A 25,829-nucleotide genomic window follows, 5' to 3' on the forward strand; every position below is an offset into this window, starting at 1 on the left:
TTCCGTTGATTGCGGCTACTACACGCTAAAGTACATGGACGATATTATAAAATCCGTGAGTATTTGTTACATTCTTAAATTATTATTATTGGTAAAATCTAATGTTTATTAATCTTTTAATTTTGTATTGTATTATAGGTTTTATACGACAATCCGAGGGAAACACGCCCTCTGAGAAGTGGAGAAATGCGCGAATTAAAAGACAAGATTGCCGCGTATCTTGCTAATTTTTGTCCTTGATAAATTGTAATTAGTATAGATTTTTTAGGACTTTAATGTATATTATATATATATATATATATATATATATATATATATATATATATATATATATATATATATATATATATATATATATATATATATATATATATATGTACGTACATAATATTATATTATATATACGATCGAGAATTTATTATTACAAAGAGATTATTATTGGTGATTGTTTGTGATTATCATTGGATTATTATTGGATTAATCATTGTTATTACATTGTACATTATTATTGGATTATTATTAGTATAAAACGAAAAAAGAAAAAAAAATACCAAGTATTTGCTACGGTCAACACATAACCGCAGCAAATAAAGAGGAGTATTTGCTGCGGTTTTGGGGCTGACCGCAGCAAATACTCCTCTTTATTTGCTGCGGTTTTGTGTTGACCGCAGCAAATAATGCCCTTTTTTGCTGCGGTTTTTGACCGCAGCATTTAAAGTAGGCCATTTGTTGCTATCACTATTGGTTGGGGCCAAAACCACAGCAAATATTGGCCAAAAAATCGCAGCAAGTGAGGTTTTTTTCCACTAGTGTAAAAATCTACCCATAGTCTCAAAAATCTATGTTAAGAAGTTTTATATCACTTAAGGTTTAGACATTTCGAATATTTTGAAAAGAGTTTAACTTGGAATTTGAGGATGTTCGTGGTTATCACCTACATGGGTTGTAATAGTAGAATTGGGTACCCTTGTGGGGTTTAGAATAATATTACTTTGGGCTCATGGCAATGTGGATCATACTCTGGCAACTCGAGTTGAACGGGTAATGACATGAGTTGGGGATTGGAAAGTTGAATATGAGATAAAAATTATTAGAGCTTTGTATGTTAGGATGAACTCATTGCTTGTACGTAATCTATATAATGAATTGTATAAAGTCTCTGACGTGTGCTGGATTTATGTTTTTTGGAATGTGCAATGATGTTGTCATTCTACAACTAGCAGATTCATTGCAAGTGGGATTTGAAGAGTGACAAGTGGACACTAGAACCCGAAATTGAGCAATCTAATGTGTTTAAATAATATTATGAGTTTTTATGTTATGAAGAACTTTTAATTTTTTTCTTTCGCAAGTACTTTTCCATATTAGACATTATTTAGTTTTGATGAGGCCTGATGGCTATCAAGTTGTAAGACTTAAGGACTTTCGCTGAATTTATTTATTATTGTTGTTGTTTATTTATTTCTTTGTCACTAGAACGTCGTTTGTCTGAGAATCCAATTTAACTTAAACGTTCGACGTGTAAACCGGAATTCATATTTACATGTGAATATCCGGTTGACGTTAACTCGAACTATTACAATTATGTTTATTTGAATACATGCATTCATCAATTATGGTGTCCTTCATATGTCATTTTGCTATATAAGTAAGTGAATAAAATAAAATTAATAATAAATATTTATAAGAATTAAAATGTATGTGACATAAACTAGCAAACTAACACAAATTATGAATTACACATGAATTATTATTTACACTAGATTTTTAAAAGGAAAAACTATCCGCGAGAGTGTGATTCCCATCCAAATACTTCTACATTAATCATACAAAAACTTCTACCTCGTTGTACTTGTCTGTCAACTATATCTCACCTTTAACCCAACCATCCTTCCTTCCGTACAATCCCCTTTCTTCTCTGAAACCTTTTGAATTCTCCCTCCCTCCTATTATTCCTTCCTTCTTTGAAACCCACCATTTTTTATTTCAAGTAACTAAAACCCACTTTCGAAATTCAGATGTTTTGTATTTAATTGACATTTTTCTCATGTGGGAATTAGATTTATTGGCGGGAAATCTTGTTTTACCTTGGAGAAGAGTCAAATTTTGAGTTGAGTAGTTCTTTAAATTTGTTATTTGAATGGCAGCCAGTACAAATCCATCTGGAAATCACAACCCAGAACATTCCTCTTTCAATGGAGGTGCTGTTGCATCTACTAGTAATGGAAATTCGGGTCGGGGTCATGACAATTCGGGCACCGCTTCAGCCATGAAGCATAATCCGGGTATTGCTACTGATTGGACAACCGAGGAACAATTAATTTTGGAGACTGGCCTCACAGAGTTAGTTTCTTTCTCTTTATTTTTATTATTAAGAATTAATCGTGAATTACGGCCTTCGATGTTTTTGCAAATTACAGTCATATTTGATGCTTTTACGAATTATATGATTTTTTTTTTGAATTACGGTCTTCAAAATAGCGTTTCGACCAGTATTCAAGCCAAGTGATCGATTCTGTACAATTTTTCCGGTTGAACACGCTTTTTACCTTTAACTTTCCTTCTTCCGTGACATGGGTTGGTTAACATTTAACCCATCCCTTAACCTAACCCATCTCTTTTCCTCCTCCATTGTTGCAAATCAAAGCTTTGAGTTTTTAACTTTTTGGGTTAAGAATCTGAATGGAATTGGGAATTTTGGTGGGGTTTGATTTCATGATTTTATAAAATGTTTTTGATATAGATTCGGATTTAGGTTGAGATTTTTTGTCAATAATATTTTTTCTTTTTGAGTGATGACTATGCATTTGTGGGAGAAGGCTGACAATCTGAGTATGCCTAGCATTTTTTCTGGTTTGAGAAGAGAAGGAAAATTTGTGTATCTTTTTGAGGGGTTGTTTGAAATTAAATGGGAGTACCACAGAAATAGAAACAGCAAAAATAAGGGTAGTTGATATTATTTGTTTGGAAACACTCGAGATTAGAGATAAAGGGGAGGCACAGTGGCGGATTTAGAATAAAATGGTTTTGATCTCTGGTCACATATGTGGAAGACAATATACTAACCAACTCATCTAAGGTATATTTACATATAATTTTTGATTTTATTTTGGATTTACGTGATAATACGAGTGATGGAGAAGAGGTAACAAATGATGGATATTGGATTCGTTTTAGTAATGGAATTGGTTATTGATTTTGGATAACCAACAACCGATAATGAATTTCGTTTTTGATCCATTTCCAATTGTAAGTTTTGGCAAACTAAACATGCTATACATATTTATCCCTTTGCTTTTATACAAGCAGATATGCATCAATGTCGAGCGTGCTTCGCTATGCTAAGATTGCTTTGAAATTGCCTAGTAAGACAGTCCGTGATGTGGCTCTACGTGCTAAATGGATGAATGTAAGATCTCCTTCACGTTGTCTCTTCTTTGAAAGCAAGATGTAATTAGGCTTCATAAAAAATGTGCCACATCGAACCACATTAGTTTTAATGAGTTTGAAATGAGAATATGATCATTTTTGGTATCCTTTTAAACGGACAATGTCATTTTGTTACCTTTTAAATGTTTCTTTTTTATCACTGAGAAAGTTGTATTACGTAATCTTTTAAAGTATGGTCTGGCTGCTTTTTCCCATTTATGCTTTCCAGTTCCTTCACTTTTTATTCTTCTAGTTATTTGATTTTGTATAGAAAATGCTCTGATATGGTTTCAATCTGTTTGACCTTTTCCATGGTGATTTTTTTGTCGTAGTCGTAGTCATTCTTTGCAAGTGAAACATATTAGCAAGGATACAAGGGGTAGGGTGGGATAATATCGTATTAAGCAGTCAATATCATACATTTTATGTTTCATCTGTAGAATTTTCAGATTGAGGCTACATGGATTTTTTCTACCGAGTTGATCTTTATGATAACTTTGTCCAGAAAAAGGAGAGTAACAAGAGAAGAAAGGAGGATCATGCAAAGAAGAGCAAAGAAAAAAGGGTATGTTTTGTCACTTAAACTTCTGCTGTTGTACGTGGACATTCTTATGTATGACCAGTCTACCTTCTGTTTCTTTTCTCTCACTATGAATGAGTAATTTTTAAGTATGAATGAGTAACTCCAAAAATCCGTCTTAACGTGCACAGTTCTTAGCTCTTTTGCAAAGCCCCTATTATCTTAAAGATCTCAGTTAGTTGTCAATGGCTGCTTTCCAGCAGTTGTCAACTGCTTTATCATCTCTTACAGCATTTTTCAACTTTTATTCAATTTCCTTTTGTTTATTAGAACTTGTTCCATGGGATCATGTTATAGTTGCTTAGTGATCCGTTAAGTAATATGAACTTATCTCGAGATAGGTTTTGTTTCTCATATTCATTTTTTTTTTTTGAGTGTATATGAAAATTTGGAATTTACATTGTGTTCTTAATATTTCCATGAAGCATCACAACATCAAAAACTCTTTAAATAATCCCTCTTGTACATGTTCCTGGAAATTTTCGCGAAATGTTTTTTTGGGATTGCTGGTTGTGCGCAGTGTCATTGGGAATGATATTATATTTGTTTTTGATCACTCAGAGGTTGTGATGTGAAGTTTTTGTGTTTTCTAGTCATTAAATATCCATGTGTAGACCATTTTTGTAAGACAGCAATGCAATAATACCAAATTCTTAATCTCAACATAATGAATTGCTTCATGCAGCAAAGCAAATCCACGTGGGAGATCATCGGTAACAAAGACTATACTTTACTTAACCAATCTAATGCTAATCTACAACTAAGGAAATGAAAGCTTGCAATCATACTTATATTAAAAGCCTCATTGTCTACTATCCTTTGTAAGGATAGATTTTTTTGCTAATGTCTTGTTGTGTAGAAGCATGCAATCTTACATATAATCAAAACTTTATGCTCAACTACGTTTCAGCATAATGAATGATATTTGATTGTTCGACTTTCTCTTGAGCTCTTATTTTCCATAATGTTGAATGTTAATTTGCATTGTATTCTACCTGCAATTGTGTTGCTTATTACCTTTTATAAATTTTTTTTGGTTGGGTTATGCCTTAATTCTTCTGATATTATGCAGAATGGTTGTTTTGATGAAAAATATTGTTTGGGATATGAAAAAAAAATGGTTGTAATTGTTTTGGCCCTCTGTTTTTTTTTCCTCATTCCTTGAATCTAACTATGTTCTCTTGTTTTTTGTGAGGTAAACGGTAGTCTAAAATAAGCATCTCTAATTTTTTGAAATGTCTTAATGGTTCAATTAGCTCGTCCTTGGTAATGAATCTCCGTTGTGTCTAGTTTTATGGTTGTACTTTTACCTTGCAACTTTTGCTTAGATCTTTTATTACCAAAAAAAGTTCTGTCAACCTCCATTCCGAACATGGTTTTTCTGATCTAGCTCACTAGTTTCCAATATCCACTTCAATTTGTGTAGCGAATAAGTGAAAGTATGTCCATACCTGTTTATATCATGTGTTTGATGACATATCTTTTGTCCAGGAAAAGGTCATAGAATCTTCATCAAAGTCATCTCAGTTGCAACCATCAAGGCCTGGTGCTCATCCTTATCATGTCCCAGAAGTTCAATTAGATGATGAAGATGGTATCTCTTATGAAGGTAGTTTTTCGTTTACGCCTCCCTACATTACGATGTTTGATTTTTTTAGTTAGTATATTATGACGCTTATTGATAAGTACTATTTAGATGCTTAAAAGAACAGGCTAGTCATCTTTATTTTTTTTTTTTTGGCAAGTACAAATGATGCAATACATGCAAATGGTAAGTTATATCACCTTAATGGAACGGGTTAACTATCATAAATGTTTGCGCACCATGGCTGAACCCACGTTCCCCTATTCATTTTACCTTCCTACGTTTTCGTACCATGGCTGAAGGTCATGGGTTATCTTTTGCAGCTTCGCCTGCTGCCTGAATCTGTTATGGACTGGAACAATCCATTTATAATCCATGACAATGTAATGAAATAGTGATACAAATATTCTGATGTGTTTCCCATTTCCCTTTTCGTTATTTATACTAGTATGTTCTCTAACTAACTAATGGGAAAATACCTAAAATACCCCTCTGTCCGATATATGACCGAATCTCCCCTCAAACCTTATGCATTTTTTTGACGTGATGTTATTTGCACATGTTAATTTTCTTCTCTTCCTTTGTTGCTGACCGTCATTTGTAGCAATTGGTGGTGAGATCGGGGAGCTACTTGAGCAAAATAAACAGTACTTCCAACAAATTTCTGCAAATTTCTCATCATATAAGGTAATGCACTGGATACGCTTTACTTCCTTGGTTAGACTAATGTAAAAAGTATACCAGCGATTGTATGGCTTGAAACAAAAAAAATAAACACAAAGTAATATATTTATGGCACTTCTGAAAATGGAGGCCTGTAAACCGCTTTGTATATGCTAATAGACTGTCACCATCTTATATTGAGAATGCAAGGTCTTGTATTCAAATCTGGGATGATCATGACAAGTTTGTATACTAACGCATATATTTGAACCAACCAGAAGAAAACCATTGTCTTTCGATAGATGCGTGCATCATTTGTATTCGTTTTTGTTAAAGTTTCTCCTAATTTAGTTTTTTTTTTCTCGTGATTTCAGTTAAATGACAATGTGAGCCTTTTAATGCAAGTTCGTAACAATCTTGGTAAAGTCATAAACAAGTAAGACTTCAACTCTGGCTTTCCTTTGTTGTTTACTAGTTTTGTATTAAACATAAACTATTGGAATTATTTGGGTCTGAGTCTCGCTTGTATATTCGACTCCAGTTGCAATGTGAGCGACACACCGGAAATAATGAAACAAATGCCTCCATTACCGGTGAAGTTGAACGAAGAGCACGCAAATATGATACTCCCTCACCAATGAACCGTCATCCATTGTGATTCAATTTGTTAGATTCGCCTGTAGCAAAATACAAACATCATCGTTAACTCCAATGGGGAGGCCAGGAAGCAAGATAGTCAGCAGGATACAAGCATCATCTTCATTGTCAATGGGAATGTAGGAAGCTGTTGTCATTTAGATGTGTGGTACTAGGTGTCAATTCAATCCGGAAGGACATTGGCATTGATGCTTGAAATAGGTTGGAGTACGTATCGCGAAACAAGAAAAGGATTATACACTCTAAATAGGGGGAAATTTGTTGTCATTTAGAGCATATAATGATTATCGAAAATTATAATTAATTAAATCAAATAAATTGATTAAATTAATAATTAATTGGAAATATCCTAAGATTGCGAAAAATTTCTGTTTTGGTATAAGTACAGGTCGCGGCTCGCAAATTGGCCTGGTCGCGGCTCATCACTTTTGCCGCGGCGCGCGACTTTCGTGCTGGTTTTTGCAATGTTCATTTTATTCGATTTTGTTAGTTATGCAATAACTACCTAAGGTTAATATGGTTATATTATCCAAATTATTGGGATGAATTGATTTAATATCGACATTGATTCATGAATCGATGTTGCGGTTCATGAAGTGACATTACTTCATGAATGGTTGTATGCTTTTTTTTAAACATAGAAGGCATGTGTAAGTTATTTCTTCCATGATATACATGCAATTTTTGATTTTTCTTTTCTTCTCTAATACTTTACATAGAGAACTTGCAATTCTCAATTGTAAATTTTCGTTTCTTCTTCCACTTAAGTTTTCTCATGTCGTTCTAAGTTCCTTGTGCTACAAATTTAGTGTAATTCTTTGTATATCAGAACATATTTTCAGTTTATATTCCCAAGCACCGTAGTAGGGAGGAAATGGTATTTTAGGAAAAAGTATCTTGCTTAGAATTAATATCAAGTTCACATACAAAAATCTAAAACATCATATTTCTAAAATAAGTATGGCAAGTCTCAAAGTTTTAACCACAAAATTTTGTCAAAATCGACAATTTTGTTGGGAAACTTTTAAAGTTTGCTTATATGAAAATTACACTATGATCGGGTGATGAGATAATCGTAGAGAATTTTGAAAGGGTGCATTGGTTTGATAAAAGAATGCGTTGGTTCGATAAAAAGACACGTTGTTCATGAAAAGATGCGTTGGTTCATGGAGGGTTGCGTTGTTTCTTGTTTTCATTAAGTTATGTAAGAAAGATAGACAAAATTACACGGTAGAGATGATATTTTTCATGTATTTATGTGTTGATAAAATCTACAAGTCAAGTAAGATCTTTACTACTATTTACATTAAGTAAAATTTATCAAGTTCTCTATGCTAATTTCATATGTTTATTAATTTTATGATGATAGAGAAGTATAATATGTTACATGTTTAAGTAAGTTTTTATATCCATGGAAATTGGTAAAGTAAGTGATCATGGTGATTTGGTCATGTTTATCATTTGGTGTAAATGATGATACTCCATTTTATTTATCAAAGAATTTTGATGGTTGGAAGTATAAGTAACTTACCATGATTTTATGATAATTAATTTTATCATCAAAGATGGATAGATTATACTTTATTTTGTTTTAACAATTATTATTTAATGCATGATACGATGATAAAAGTTTGTTATTTTAACATGTTTATCATGTAGTATTATTTTGTATCATGTTTTGTTTTATTATAAAAAGATACTCCCTCCGTTCCTATTTGTTCTTCCTATTTGGGTATTTCACAAAGATTAAGAAAAAGAGAATCTTTGGTGGTAGTGGGTATTATTTTAATCATATAATAGTGGGAAGTAATGATTGTATTGGAATTATGAGGTTGTAGCGGGTATTATTTTAATTAAATAGTAGTGTGAAGTAATGATTGTATTGGAAGTATGAGAGAGAAAATAATTATAAATAAAAGAAAATGGGTACATTAAAAGAAAAGGGGGATTTTAAGGGGTAAAAGTGAGATAAAAACTTTCTAAAAATAGAAAGTATTCTAAAGTGGAAGAACTTTTGAAACTATCCGTTATAGTAATGTGGAAGATCAAAAAGGAACGGAGGGAGTAATAAGTTTTATCATCAAGTTGATTATAATTGCATTAATAGTTCATTAATGGTAATATGTTAAACATTTTGGGTCTTTGCATGTTTGTATGACAAGATAAGTTTGTTATGCAAGTTAAGCATTATGTATTAGTTATGATTGGTTATCTTTTGACCAATTTCAATAATGATTTTCTTATTGATGTGTGTCTCACCAATTGAGTGAATTGTTTTCAAAAGGTTGCATGATCCATGTTTAGTTAAAAACAAAGTTAATTGAAGTATAAAGCATAATATTGCAATGTTGTTCTTAACAAAAGTTTATGTTGCATTGTTTTGTTTCATGTGTAGAATTATTTCTATGATATTATGCATGATTCAAGTTAGTTTTTATGATATATTCTTTGTTGGTTTGTTACCAATGTTGTTTAAATTTGAATATACAAATTTTTTTATGGGTAATACTATTTTGTCGTATGTTTATTTTACCCAAGGTTATATTAATGTATTAATATTAAAAAGGATACAAAGTTTATGACATGAATAAATTTAAAGGTTTATCACCAAAAAATTAGTAAAAGTAAGTTTTAATGTAAAGGTGACGTTAACAAGAATTTGAAAATCTAATAATATTATTATATAAAGGTTGAAAGTTGTCAACATTATTTTAAACTCGGAATTTTATTTATTAAAGTTGTTTGTTATGGAGGTTAAGTTCCATAATGTTTATAAGTAAAATGAGTTTAATGATGATATAAGTAATTTTATATATCAAATAAATGATAAAGACAAATTTGTCCGGTTTTATTTTGATATATATGATGGTTTAATCTTATATATATATATATATATATATATATATATATATATATATATATATATATATATATATATAAATATAAATGCTGATTTGCTAAGTAAAGCAAGATATGAATTCATTTATTACTACATTGATTAATGTATTAATTGAAATTCATATGTTACTCTTGATCTAGAGTATAAGTCATCACGTTATAATTTTATTATGGTAATTAAAATTTCATAATACCTTATTATTTTGATTTTCAAGATGTGCATTAATGCATGAGTATATGTTTATACTAAAATTTATTTAAAAAAAAAAGAAAGTAGTATCAATAACTGTTTTGTCCGTCACTTATTAATATCTCTGTTGGTCACATTGACCGTTATGTGATCAAGAACTACTAGAGCTTAGTAGATTGTTTTTACAGGTTTTATTTTTTTGCTCCCTCTTTTTTAGTAACTTTATCTTATTTGATTTGGACATGTTTACCAAGGTAATTATTGAAGTTTTAATATCTCTAATTGTGTATAATTAAAAATGTTAAAACAGTTGATATTAATGATTTTTGTACTAATGAATTAAATAAGAGTTCACTTGATTATGTTTTATTTTATAGATTAAAAATAAAATAAAAATTAATATAAAAAAAAAACCAAATGGAATAAACTCATTGAAATAGAGGGAGTATCAAACTTTGTCTTACATAAGGCAATAAAATTTCATATTAATAGAGGAATATGTGAATAATAACCTTTAAGTTTAGGGTTTTCACAAATTACACCTTTAAAGTTTTTTTTTTTTTTTTCAAATTACTGCCACCAAAATATCAAAAACTATACCGTTCAGGCTAAGTGACGTTAACTAACCAAAATGGCCCTTGACCAGCCTAAATGACCATTGATCATCATTAATCACCTTTGACTTTCGTTGAACATCTCTAATCACCTTTGACTTTTCTAATTACCGATAATGCCCTTGTGTTTTAACACTGTAACTCAGTTTTAACCCATCATAATGATATTTTTCAAGAACGGACGTCGTGATTGCCCTTATTGGGTAACTCTATCGGAAATCAGGTCGAAACAACTACTTATTTGCCTATTTCCCGGCACGTAGATAGAAAAAGATATTTAACGTCGTTTTTACCAATGATAACGATATTTTAAAAAACGGATGTTGCGATTAGCCTAACCACAAACTCGAACAGCTAAATGAAAATAGTTTGTAAGAATCCTTTTTTAATTATTTATTAAATTAAACTTAATAATTCTAAGGTTCCTCTCCATCTTGTTCTAGTAATTCATCAAAAGCAAATGCTTTTGTTTCTACTGTTTATAGATTTTTGCCCATTAAAAGCATATTTTTAAATTTTTAAATTTTTCAATTTTACATATTTTGAAGTAAATAATCATAAACCAAACCAAATCTTTGTTGAATGGTCTGATTTGTTTTAAAGGGTCTAGTCTAGTCTAAAAATTTTCATAACCAGAATTTCTAATCTAATTCAATTTTAGTGTTAGACCAAACCGGAGCGTATACACAAAGACTACCGATACTCCGTTATGTCTCCAACATATAATGAGGATTTCTAACCTACCACACTGGTTTCAACTCCAAAACGGTAGATCAGTGACTTGTATTTGGGTAGAAGATAAGAGTGAAGGAACAAACGTTGAACGAAGTAGCATGAAAATGATTCGATTCTTTTATACTCTTTGTATGTATTTGTATATATATTTGTGTAAAAGAATTGTGATACGCAGCGATATCCCAAAACTATGCTACTAATTTATTGTTCCTCCTCACAAATTGACATGTTCACATAACACTTGGCCAAATCTTCTGTGATCCCATCTCTGAACACTACCACTCTTCATTAAGCTGTTACAACAAAATTTACATTGAAATAAGTATAAAACCATCAATATGAAACATCTTGCAATATCATTTATTCACACAACACTAGAACACACCTAATGCGTTAGTTCCAACTTCCGACTTTATAATCAAATTACGCATTAGGGCCGTGTTTGGTTTCGCAGAAAAACATATACTTCCGTAAACAACTTTCTAAGGGAATATACAAATGATAACTATATATTTCTTTTGTTTGGTTTGATGGAAATGTTTGGTGGGCCGTTTGGTCATCATCATCTTCATCAACCCAATATCCCGCTCGAAGACAAGGTCTGGGTAAGGGAAGATGACGGACAATCCATACCCGTACTTCCTTGAGAGGGAGTACTAGAGGAAATCGGTCAATTTTACCTCCAAAAGGGACAACTAAGATCATAACTGCTTATTAGGATGGATTACATGGAATATCATCTACCAATCCTGACTAGAATCCAACAAAGCTCCGAACTAGTATTAAGAAGGATATCACGTAACTGATGCAAACTTAGCGGGTGCCTTTCAATATGACAAACATGAATGAAAATTCTATTAGGTAATGATGAAACTAATCCGCGACTCAATTCTTTTCAAACAAAGTTCAAACTATAAAACCCATAATTAAAACAAACAGCTACTGACCAACATATTCATTATCAAGGGAATTTGAACTATGAGGATCTTGAGTCATCACAAGCTTGGCCAATTTAGTCACATTCATTTTCCAGGCTGGGTTTTATATTATTCAAAGTAACTCTAAACAGAAGTTCCAGTTACAAGCAACAATTTTGAGCCATACAAATAAAGACTGGACCTAGCAGCGATATGTGGATCCTTAAAATCAGACAAAATGCAAATTCGAAAAGGTACTTACCTCATAGAAACAAGGTACATGTTGCACAAGGCATCAAAGAATGAGCCATTAGATCATACCACTCAAGATAGCACGAAGAATCACATGAAAATCAATAAAGCAGCTTTGCTTGGTCAAATGCAGCAAGGATTCAAGTGTGTGATGCCTCGGCCTTCCTAGATGATGTCCGATTGCCAAGTTAGTTAAGAGGATCATTCAGAGGTGATGGATGATCATTGTACTTTATCATCTGTTTCAGATACACACTGTCTTAGATACAATAGAAAAGAAAGTAACCAAAAATACTGACGCACAACTAGAAGTCTGGAACAGTTTAGTCACACAATAAGTCATTTGGTGCGTAAAAGTACAGAGAGATAATCATGCCATATCAAGTATCCCAGTACCGAAAAATACAAATGGAGCAACAAACTGCCTGTCTCCGAACCATGGAATAAATATTCCCCGTTACGTTACATATGAGAGTTGCCGCCATGTTAAATCTCATTATAGAACAATGCATTTCACGGTCAAAGCGCTGCGTTGACCATTAGGAAATGTGTAACTCCCGTTATTACACTGTTACAATGATTTTTCACTGTTAAAATGTTATTTGTCTCCTTGTTAAAAGTTCATTAATACCCATTAACTTCAAATATTAAGATCATTTAAATTAAAGTTACTCATAATTTTAGTTGTTAAACAAAATAATTAACTAATCAGTTTATGAATTATATACTAACCAAAAGTACCTCATATAGTGCAAATGTAAATGTTATGGGCATATTATTGCATAACAAAAGTAGTTCAACAACAAAAATGCAGTTATAAGTTCAAAACTACCCTTATGTGATTTTTTTTCAAAAGTTCACACCACATTGACTGCAATTCGTGTTATTACTCCGTTAAAGCCATATTTCACGACACCGCAACTGTTTCCGCAAACACATCTACGACCGTAATTTTTTTTTCATGCTCTGAACTGCATTTATATACATTACTAACAGGTGATGGCTCAATGTGGTAGCAATTTATCATAAGTAGTCTGAACTCTTGAATGGCTAAAACCTATTTATGCTCAGGCAAAAGATCATTTAGGTCAGTCCAAATTTTTAGCAGTCCATACAGTTTCTGATGTACACATTTTCACTTAATTACAAAGTAAAATATTAAATGGCATGTCAGATAGTTCATGAGTCATGACTTGTGGCTGACTAGTCGGTAGTCTTTCGTAATAACTATTAAGGGCTATAGGAAACAGCCTATTTGAAACGGTAGTAGTATGGTTACAAGGACCTTTTCGCAAATGTGCATATTTGAGCCATGCATTCCAACCCATCCACCCCAACCCCCCAAATGACGGAACCACAATAGAGGCATCAAAGTAATATAAAATAGTACGACACACGACATAATCTAATGATTTGGCCTATAAACATTATAAAAACCTAATCCCTGATAAGAGTATATCATATCCTAATGATTATGTGTATCTGCTATATTATTCAAGTTGATATCCTTAGCTAGCTTAGAAGCAACATATCATTCTTAAGTGGCATTATTTACTCTAGTAAAGCTCACTGTTCAGCATAGCCTTTCTTCTTTTCAATTATCCATCTCTAGATAGTAGCCAAGTAATTAACTTAATCCCAAAACAACTTATCCCAGGAAACTAAAAAGATATATTTTAAAAGCTCACTCATCTAGCAACCTCAAACAGCTCCACCTAAATAACTAACAACCATAAGCCAACAAAACCTCTCGTCCTTGTTTAAACAAAGCCATAAAACTCATTAATGCCAACAACGAAGATAATCACAACTTTGGCGCAATCTCGCCTCTCTGGTGTCACTTGTCTCTTGTCTCTTGAGAATGAGGAAGGCGGTAAAATGTACAAAATCGAGACGTGATCATACCAAAGCAAACCGAGGAGATTATCTAGGACAAACATATATATATATATATATATATATATATATATATATATATAATATTTAAGATTACTGTACATGGTAAACTCAACATGATTTAGTATGAGTTAGAATGTTGGGCATATATAAAAGAAACATAACAAAAAAATATGAGTATCCAAGATGCATATGTTGAGATAGATAAGTGGGCATATGTTAAGAGACAAAATTTGAAATGATGATCTACAAATGAAGTTAGATTGGCTAATATTGAATTCGAACAAGTGAAGACTACACAAGAGGCAGAGGAGACCAAACATGGCTTGAATGAAGGGGTGAATAAGAGTATGGCAGAATCAGGTCCGTAGAACATATAGCGTTGGAGACAATACAACAATCTTTCTTATCTTCATCTAGAAAAACGAGCTTAGAAAGAATTAGAAGTAAAATGCTCTTCAAATTTGAGTTCCAATTTTTATCTTGTAAATTACTTCATTATCCCCACAGTGACACGCAGATATAATTTCTACAGCATTAACTAGCTTTCTTCGCAATTATGGTATTAAACTAAAGCATTGATTAGAGGACAACTAAAGAAAGCAGAGATATTACTACTCTTCAGATCATGCAAGTTGAAGAGTACTACGCACCATAGAGAGGAAATAACGGAACAAAAGCACGCAAGAGAGGTGTAATGCAAATTAGATAACAACAATAAATGAAATAAAGGGAAAACAAGCATGAGTGCAAAACTAATGTGCAAGGTGACAGTTCTAGTTGGTAAGCCAGAAGATAACAGCTTTGCATCCAATTTATCTATATTTTAAAATCAAGAGTACATTTGGCTTCTGAGGTAGCTGCTGGTACTGCAGCATAATTTGAAACATACAAGAAAGAAAGCTAATAAAATAGAGAGGCACCTTGTAGAAATATTTTTTCCGAAGCTTGATGGCTGTTCTTATGCATCTTTTGACTCTTATCTTCAGCTCATTATCGTTAAATATCTGCCAAATAATGCATATCCATGGAATATATCAGTTTCCATTTTCAGATACAATAAACAATGATAGTATTGGGAAACACATGCTTCTTGGGATATTAGAAATTAAGAAAGATAATGGTCAAGGTAAGAACTCAAACCCACCCATCCCACTGCCCTAAACAAACAAACAGAAATAAGTCCAAAACTAAGCAGCAGTGGTATTAATTGCCTAAGAAACAGACAAAAGAAAACAAAAAGAGTAGCCTAAATTTAATATTGAAGAAACTAAATTGATGAGTCAGTGATGAAATACTACTTGAGCACATAAAGAAGGATAAGAAGGATATAATCCTCAATTATATTTTTACAAATTGTGATTATGCAGAGCATAAAACTAAATAATAATAATAAAATATCGCCAACATCACCATATAGTGATTATGCAGAGCATAAAAACTAAACTGCAATTATGCAGAGCATAAAAAAAACGATACAATCCTCAATTATATTTTCACAAATCCTGCAACAACCCATTTGATGGAACCAATGATAAAATCCAACTAATCCCTGTCTTCTGATTTTTGAATATAAATGCCAAAGTACATAAAACTGGAAAGTCAATTTATGAGCTATCATATTCTCATTTTATCCTATTCCATACTAAATTCACAAATTGGAAAGTAATAAAAAAAACACCGAGTTTCTTTTTCTCCCAACATTATACTGCTTGCTTCTTCACAAAGCCAAATATATTGCTAAACAGCTTATCTAACATACATTGCCATATCTACAAAATAGTGCAATATATCTGCATTCACCGCCATTACCACGACCGAAAATGCATTTTTTTTCACATTGTGGCTCCCAAACCTTTAATACAGAACATGCAGACAAATATTTGAAAAACTAAACTTAGATATTACATACCAGGTTAGATTTTACCTAGATGTACAATTACTTCACTATTACTGAAAATAGACCAGCTTACATTGAAACCCTTCTGAAATAATCTCAATCCACTTCTTGATCAGGTTTTAGCTGCTAAATCAGCTATGTACAGAAATGCCAATTTAAATTTTATGTCTCAAGTAGGAATCAAACAGCAGATACTTAATATGACTCAACTTGTAAGCATAACAAAAGTAAAGAGTTATGACTTAGCACGAAAGAAGAAAAATTCCATGAACCATATCTTACAGAACCACAAATCAAAAGAAAAGGCAATGTTAACCACCTTGATCAGATCATCGATTGAATGGGTTTCTTTGATGATTTTATAACGGTTTAAGATTAAAATTGCTGCCACACAAAACACAGGTAGATCATCTTCCCTGTTTCTTGTTGCTGACAACCCAGCGCGTGCATGTGAGCGATCATTCCGAGACCAAAACGTCCTTGTTAAACCACAGAATGAATGATTGGACGTTAATGACTTCATCACAGCCTCTTCAGAGCTGACATGTTCAATATTTGCATTTTTTGCTTGTGAGCCACTCTTTGAAGTGCTCTGATCCATCTCCCTTTCCTCTGCGGTTTCAATACTCAAATCATCTGGTAGCTGCAATACCAATGGTTCAAGACAGCTTTGCACCAGATTCCAAGCCAGGGATTCATCATAGTCAGCAGCCCACATCATCTGCATTGGTGGTCATTTAAAAAAGACAAGCAGATAAATGCCATGTGTGCTAGTTAAACACATAAAAAATTGTTTAAGCCAAAACAAAACTAACTCTATCAAAGTAGATTGCGTCACTTTGAGTGCAAAATGAAGTTTGGATGAACCAAACATCAAAGCACCGACTGCATATTACAGACCATATAGTTACAAAGGACAAACAACTTCTTTTTCTTGTCACAATTTATACAAATAGGAATTATTAGAAAAGTGAAGTAGAAAGTAAACATACACATACAAGTTGCTCTCAAAATTAAGAAGAAAAAAAGAATTTATTCTTGAAACCTACAATGAAACATTTCTTGTGACCTCTCACCACTTATCAAAACCTGATTTCAAATTTCTAGCTCCTATTCCAATTTCTTTCCTTGATTACCTACGACAACCTATTACTTTTTACACATATATAATCTAATAGTTCCAGTCAATAATAAATTATACAATTCTTTGATCAGATACTTTGAATGGTGTAGTAATAGATGCATATTCCATATGCACAAATTTAATCATACACAATTAATTGATCACACTACAGCATTTTTTAATCAAAATGAGCAACCAAGCAATTATCATCATCAAATAATTAAACAAACTTAACATTCAGGTATCAGATCAGCATCATCAACTGCATACGAGAACACATGAGATCAGCTTAATAAGCCTCAAAAATAAAAGAGTGGAGTGTTTGGATTGGTTCAACTGAAAATAGATACTTCTGAGAACTGACATGATCACAACCTATCAAATTTGCTTTCAGATTACAAGAAATAACCTAAAACATCACAAATTTAAATTCAATCACCTGGGGGCTAAAATCCTCAGAACCATGTATAATGCAAGTTCAGTACCAGCAAGGGTAGTAGAATTTAAGTAAACAAACCTCCCACATACAAAGGGCTTCAGTAAACGATAATTCTCTGCGAAAAAGCACCAGCAGCATCCGGAAAGCAAAGTGAAGGCTTTCAGCACCTATGTGAGATAAGTGTGAAAACATTTCTCTGTCGGTCAATTTTAATATATGCCACAATGTTTGCAACTGCTTCATTACTCCAGTTTCTCCTTCCATTCGAAAGTTTTCCCGCTGAGGATACAGTTACAAGACCTGTTAGGCAAACAGTATATGCCAATAACTAATCTGAAATAGAAAGCAATGGGAAGAAGTCAAACCGTTCGTCGAAGAAGCATCTCAAAGCACCAAAATGCATCTGCGTCATTCTCGAAAAGTACAACAAATGGAGACAGTAGGTCACTCATTCCTGAAGCATAGATAAACATACCACCTTATGTCTTGAAAAAATACAAACCACAAAAACCTTTTCCATATTCTCAACAGAAGCAAGACTAATGAGAATCCTCAGAATTATTAATAAAGGAAAACCCATACCTTGGCAATATCCCGTTTCAGGATCAACCCATGCGTAAACAGCAAGAATATCCGACATCCTTGCCAAATTTTTTGGATCCTCATAGAACTCAAGATGACTATCAGTTCTAACCACATCGACCACTGGCAACAAACATCCTTGATTTTTAAGTGAAAGAAAGAAGGAACATACCAAAGAACAACTAGAAAAGTAAACACAGTAACCGAGCTTTCCGTTACCTATTCGATGTAGAGTCCAAAGCCATTCAGATACTTTATCTTCACTGGGTTCGCCTAGTTGGAGATTATTCGAATACAATTCTGATGTTTCTGGAACATCAGATATTCTCAATTTGTTCAGTACTTTACTTTTGTACTTCTGAATATCATGTCGCAACACTTGTTCATGTGGTCTGTCACAGTTGCCATCGGCTACTTCACTTTCTGAACATATAGAATGTCTAACACTCTCTGATCGTGAACCATTAGATTCAATAATCAATTCATCATTATTATCAATCTGAAAACTATGCATTCTCTCATTGCCAACTCGGAATTTCCATTGAGTAGAATGTCCAGCATCTTGAGATTCATTTGCTTGGTCACTTTCATCACTCTTCTCAAACAAATCGGTGACTGGTAAGGCAGGAAACTCAAAAAAGTCTTCAACTGGAAATTGAGATGCTTGTCCTTGCCTTTTAGGTCTCAAGGGACCCGTGTTGAGGGTTGCTGGGCTAGGCATAAGGCAAGATGAGTCATAAGCGGAACTATCAATGCTTTCTCTCACACTAGCAATGTCAGAAGAATCACTAGAGCTTTCCCTTTGGCATGTATATTTTGTATCTGTACAGTTATCATTCCTATCACAATAATTGTCAAGTTTGTTAGCATTATCACCAGAAGCTTGTCTTTCTTCAGATTCAGTTTCTCTTTTCACTTCATCTTTAGTATATGCTCTCACATCCATAATTTTTGAACCAACAACATAAGCAAGTGAACCCGTTCCAATGCTTGAATGCATCTTTTGACATTGTCTCACAAGTTCCTCGTATCGCTCCCTGCATGAAAGATAAGCTAAAAGTTATTTTTCTTATCATATAAGGAGTCGAAAGCAAATGCCTCTTAATAATTCTAAATACAGAAAATGATCTTAATAAACATTTCCGTTTGCTGCTTATAAAGAATGAATGAAGAAAGGCAAAGAGAGCAGCCTTTTCAACTTTAATATCCACATATATCATCTGCAGGATATGTTAACACCAACATTTGATAATCCTATTAGGCCCAACCAATTGAATCAATTTTAGAGATATTTTACGGTTTGGTAAGCAATAAGCATGTACAATTTCTCCTTATAACTATACACCAATGTTAAAACTCATCACATAAATCATCAATTTAATTCGTCCATTCATTCCTAGTGAAATAATTATACAGAAATTTATCGAGCAGATGCATGGCCCATAAGAGTCGCTGACAGTATCGGTCTGACAATCTAGGCAACCTGATCTAAATGAAAATCAAGAGTATACGAAAACTTTGAAGGCCAAGCGAAGTGAAATGCAAGAGATAACTTCAGTCAACCAGGATAAGAAAACTGCTTAAAGACCCTGACTCTAGTGTTATGATCTTGCCATTGCCTATCCGTGTATAGGCAGCAATTCTTATTTGGATCAGATACTTTTGCAAGGGATAGGAGTTGAGTCCCAATTGGTTTTATGGGGAGCTAATGTGAGATTTATATTGGAACATGGCCTCTCCTCTCATTGAGCTAGCTTTTTGGATGGCTCTCCTTTAAATCTGTATCATCTAGGTCCTAATCAGAAAGAAATGTAAGTTGGACAGAGGGCAATAAACAAGAACCCTGCTTGCAACTGTCAGATTTTTTGTAATGAAGGAAAACCATGAAAAATGAACAAGGTACAAAACTTTGGGCGAATGATACCAAATTGAAAAAGCACAAGTCTACAAACAATAAACCATTCCTCTAAGAAATACCAATGGACTGCTTCGACCATTGGATCAACGATTGCTTCTTATGATACACAGACAAGCTAAGCCTTTTCTATGACCCCATCCCATTTACTTATCTACATCAGATTTCCCGTATGTCTTTGAAACACAGATTTGTTGCACTCATGGATAGACATAATGTAATGTGGTGTTAGGCTAAGATATGCTAATATAACCCAACAAAAACTTTAACTTCAGCAAAACAATAATTCCTACAAACTCATTTACTTCTCCCAGAAATTTTGACAGCCTTCACTTCCTCCTAAACAGAGGTAAAGGTCTAAGGGAGAATTAATCACAAGTACTGAAATGAAGAAGATTCACAAACAACATCTTAGCAATTATACCAACTGTAACAGTGAAATCAGAAACTTGAGGAGCTAAGCCTTTTCGGGAGAAGCAAAACAAAAACCCTAAAAATGTGAAAATTTATTCATACCTGATAGTGTACTACAACCACTGCCTCACAATGCTGATTGATGTGTATTGCGTAGCATCTTAAGAACATTAGGTAATTCATTATAGTAACGACCCAACAGATAATGTATTTTACAAGCATAAAATATTAGCAATTTTTAGCTTTATTTTCAAGGCATGACAAAAAAGCGGGTTACCACATACTTATCAGTATCACAGAATTTCTACATCATAAGCATAGTGTTGCTAACTCATTATCTCCACAAACACACACGAAAACACAGAATAACGAGGAATAAAATTTAGGAAATCACTAGTTAACAAGAAACCTAGAAAAATAAAGTATTGTAAAAAAGACAAACAATTTCACAGAAGGAATAAGGAAGTAATTAGCTAAAAAATAAAATGTTAGTAGAGGTGAAAAAGATGTGAACCTTCTGGCTGCTCTCAGCACTTCCCGGTACTCTCTGGTACTGCTCAATGCATAACAGCCAAGAAGAAATTCCCATACTTCTGGCCTTATTGACGGATCCACACCCTAGAATGAAAGCAATTAAGGTTAGAGAAAAAAAATTTTGAGCTTCCCCTATAACAAATGATAAAATGGAATGATAAATGGGAATGAGATGACAATATTCAGCCTCTCCATAAAATGCTTGTATACAAGAATTGATAGGTATCACTACCATCAAAAAGAAAAGGTACATAGAAGACTAGAAGCGCAATAGCTTTGAATGTAGGACAGAAATATTGACGTTGTAGTGAACAAGTGAGTTTAAAGTTCAAGTAACATATATAGGTGCTCCTACAACAACAAAGCTCAATGAGATCTAATAGACTGTGTAGGTTACTAAGAGCTACACGCCCTCTATTTCACACTTCACTTATCAAGATTTGTGAAGAATTATCATTTCATAATACAGCATTAGATTGAAAACAAACAAAGAATAGACTATGCCTCAATAAGGAAAAAGACATGAAAAGAAAGAAGAAAAAGAAGAGACTAGACTATGCCTCCATAAGATTATCCTATGACACCAAACAAGCATGTCGAGAAGAGTTTAATGGACTATTATTATACAAAACTACCTTCCTAAACTTTTTGTCCCTCCCTTCTTTTTTGTCCAGGAATGTTATCATGTTCTACAAGTTGAATTCCAAAACTTTATAGACTTCTACAGCTGCCCCTGATAAATAAAAAATTCACAATAAACCAACACCTTTGGTTCCTTGAGTCTTTATAGAACTCAAGTAATTGCATAGGCATAGTTGAAAATTACGAACTACTCCTATGTCACAATGTTAACATAGACAGAAAGAGTGAGACTCCAAAAAGGAACAAATAAGTTTGAACATTGAATGCAAAATGATGATGAATAATTCAGGCATCCGAACAAAACAAAAATATGACAGTAAACATGACGATGAGAATAAATAAATAAAAAATCTTAATAACCATAGAAACCTATAGTCATTGAATAAGATATAATACTCTGCTTGTACACAGAAAAATCAAAAGAAATAATACCCACCCCTAAGATAATCGACTTCAATGCTTTCTGAAAACCTAACACTTTACCGTCATTATCAAATACTGTCTGCCACTTTTCAGGCTTAAGCATTTTATTTACCTGGGATGCCAAAAAAAAACAACGAATCAACACCATCATAATTTTGTTATAAGAGCATTATAATGTTACTTGGCAAGGAATATGTAATTTCAGAAATTCAGATAGAGAAATGTATTTGTGAATATTTTTCCCATATTAGAATAACATACAGTTACATATGTTACTCGCATTTGATGTTAAAAAATAATAGTTACCAAATTTCTTCAATATTTATATGGAGTACGTGAGAAAGTGCATCCACCAACAATTGTTCTTTGTCACTCATTGAGGGTCCCAAGCAAAGGTAGTGAAGGAAGGTAGTGGAAGGTAGGTAACAACTAGTGTGAGCTTAGAAGTTTGAACAACCAACTACATCTTTGGAATTTAGACTTTGTAGAAGAAGAAACAGAAGAGGAATATATAGGAGGGTGACATCCATTTTTGCATGCAAATATTGCCAATGACATTTTGCCTCTAGTGGTTGTCTTTGTCTCAGGCTCTCAGCCTTAGGATGAGAAATGAAAGAGAAAAGCAATAATTCTAGAAAAACGGTTCATTCTCATTTAATAGCCAAAAAATGTTTGCAATTAAGTAAGAAATATCAAGTAGTGACAATCATTTATACAGATTTTGCAGCCAACTAATTTTGTTCATCTTTCTTATGAGGTTTTTTTTATTCTATAGCAAAAACTGCAACTTATGAATTGATTTTTAGGGTAAGAACCTCTTTGCATTTATACAAGTCATAAAGTTCCTTATTCTACCAGTATGGAAGCCTTAGTCTCTACTCTCTACTGTGCTAGCAGTTTAGTGTAGTCTCGCACAGAAAAGTTCTTGAATGAGTTATTAATAATTTCCCCTGGATTGATTCACCCTTTAACCCTTCTAAATCCTTGATTGCCTTAAGAAGTTACTATATGGTCCAAAACAGAATTAATGTCAAGATCTCAATTGAATAATAGCATTGGAACAACAATCAGCTGCATCCTATCCTTTTCATCATCTCTCTTCTCATTCTTCCTTAATTACATACATTTTAACTGGCATCTGAATAAATTTCAACTAGATATTTTCTGTATCATTTTGAAATTATGAAGATTCAACAAGTCAATACCTCAATTAAGTGGCTCCTACATAGGCTTCCACTTGTTATGAGGAAACATTAAGCGAATTTCTAATATGGATTCATAAACTGTGTTCAAAGTACATTTCAAGAATATTTAAGTCCCATATGATGATAGATCAATAAGCCAATCATTGAGCATGAGCAATTTCATAAGAAACATCACTTTGAATTGCAGGAAAGAACGATAGAAAGAGAAGAATATTGAAGCATACAAAAGTAAATCTTATTAGGATAAGACAAATATGGCAATAAGGTCAATGCATATGCATTGAAACCAAGTCACCAGCATAAACACTCTTATCAATGAAACTTTATCAAGAAACGTACAAATTTTGAAGAGACAACTGTCAAGCTAAAGTAATATAAACTTGATCTCGAAACATGCAATAGCAAAAGCATCGTGCATGAAATAGTATGAATTTCAACAATATTCACAATATAAAGAAACGGTTTAGTGCATGCTCTTGTTTTGGTGATGTCAAAGCAACTAATAGAGGATCAAAATAACAAGACTTTAAGAAACTATCTTCAGCTTACACGACCTTGATAGGTGATTGATGAAGGCAAGGGTCCCCCATTTCGCAAACAATTGAACCCATTCGATGAAGATTTGCACCTGGCTTTCCACAACCCCATTGTTTATCAACGTAATCAACAGACATCACCAAGACACCAAAGATAACACTTCTCACCTTCTCACCAACTACAAGTCAACAAACAAGATCACACATATATGGTGAAATTCAATAGAGCTGTCATTACAATTATGCTAACATGATAAGTGTAAGAACAAAATGTAACCCAAAAATTAGCATTTCAGTGCCAACTTTAAAATGACAACCACAATTGATCTTAGATTAAAACAAGTCAGGACTTTTGGGAACTCATGAAATAATAATCTTCCATCTCATAGCAGAATAATCTATCATTTTCCATCCAATCAAATGAATTTGATCATATCTTTAGCAACTAATTGAAACAGACAATGCCCACTAAAATTATTAGAGAATTTCATCTTTTCAACGTCTGAGCATCATCTTCTACATAATTCAACAAAAATGAAATAAATAAATTGATTTTTTACAAAATTAAAAAACTTCCTCATTGTCGAAATTAAAATTTGGGTTTCAAACACTCAACATATTTACTGATTTACAGTTTCAATGATCCTCAATACTAACTAATTCCTTCATAAAATCCCATTTTCTTAAAACCTAGAATCAACCAGGCAAAACCCACAAAACCCACAAAACCTACATAATAAAAGTTTGATTCTCTGACATTTAAACTACAAAAAAAAAACACATTATACACCGTCCACCTGATCATATGAAACTGAATATATATACAGTGAAGCAAAAAAGTCAAAAAGAAAAAAAAAAGAAAAAAAATAGAAATGAGAAAAATGTAGGAGTAAATGATGACCTGAAAAATGATGGCGTATAATGGAAGAACAGTTGCGATGAAAATCAGAGATCGGTTGACGAGCTCCGCCATCTACACAGACCTTTCTCTTTCTTTGTTTCTCTCTCTTTAACACCTGAATTTTTTAAGTTAATTTTTGTTTTATTAACTCATTATTATATATAGGGCTGTAAAAACGGGTTAAAAGGTCGGAAACAGGTCGGTCAAAAACAGGTTCGGTAAAAAACGGTCGGTCAAAAGCAGGTCGTATAAGTCTTTCGGTACCGGTCGGTATCGGTCGGTTTATTCGGTATCCGGTCGAATCCGGTTTTTTTCCTTGGCGGGTGTCGGTCGGTATGGGTCCGGTATTTATCGGTCCGGTCATTACCGGAAACAGGTCACATTCGGTCGGTCAAAAACGGTTTTTTGCAGGTCGTAATCGGTATACAGATCATAACCGGGCGGTCAAAATCGGTAATCGGTCGGTCACAATCGGTATGCGGGTCAGAATCGGTCGGTCACAATCGGTTGGTTTTGGTCGGTATCGGTTCAGTTCAATTTAGTTGAACTGGGATTCAGTTCTGTTCAGTTCAGTTTTGGTTGGTATCGGTTCGGTTCAATTCAGTTAAACCGATATTCCGGTTAATTTGGTTGATATCGGTTCAGTTCAATTCATTTAAACCATGATTTAATTCAGTTCAATTATGTTCCAATTATTCTGTTCCAATTTGGTAAAAAATCGCATCGTGTTGCCTCATAATGTCATTGATCATGCGTTTATCCATGATGGGAATGATATATAGAAGGTGGAACCTCACAT

At 33.1% G+C, this 25,829-nt stretch overlaps 2 protein-coding genes across 2 annotated transcripts; one reads left to right on the forward strand and one right to left on the reverse strand.

Moving 5' to 3' along the window:
• The first annotated feature begins 1,844 nt into the window (after positions 1-1,844).
• LOC130809339 (uncharacterized) lies at positions 1,845-7,583 on the forward strand. The gene is made up of 7 exons (XM_057675109.1): positions 1,845-2,343; positions 3,310-3,409; positions 3,935-3,994; positions 5,501-5,618; positions 6,199-6,281; positions 6,632-6,693; positions 6,799-7,583. The coding sequence occupies exons 1-7, from the start codon at positions 2,141-2,143 to the stop codon at positions 6,896-6,898; spliced, it is 726 nt and encodes a 241-aa protein (XP_057531092.1). The 5' UTR covers positions 1,845-2,140; the 3' UTR covers positions 6,899-7,583.
• Positions 7,584-10,715: 3,132 nt separating this feature from the next.
• LOC130809413 (uncharacterized) lies at positions 10,716-25,191 on the reverse strand. The gene is made up of 12 exons (XM_057675229.1): positions 25,031-25,191; positions 24,148-24,308; positions 22,402-22,500; positions 21,304-21,407; positions 18,680-19,497; positions 18,461-18,583; positions 18,244-18,332; positions 17,957-18,157; positions 16,636-17,037; positions 15,340-15,423; positions 12,531-12,759; positions 10,716-11,644 (listed from the first exon to the last, which is right to left on the reverse strand). Exons 2-11 carry the CDS (start codon positions 24,265-24,267, stop codon positions 12,709-12,711), a joined length of 2,091 nt encoding a protein of 696 aa, XP_057531212.1. The 5' UTR covers positions 24,268-24,308; positions 25,031-25,191; the 3' UTR covers positions 10,716-11,644; positions 12,531-12,708.
• Between the last annotated feature and the right edge of the window lie 638 nt (positions 25,192-25,829).

This window comes from Amaranthus tricolor, chromosome 1, assembly GCF_026212465.1.
Source record: "Amaranthus tricolor cultivar Red isolate AtriRed21 chromosome 1, ASM2621246v1, whole genome shotgun sequence".
Classification (NCBI taxonomy): domain Eukaryota; kingdom Viridiplantae; phylum Streptophyta; class Magnoliopsida; order Caryophyllales; family Amaranthaceae; genus Amaranthus; species Amaranthus tricolor.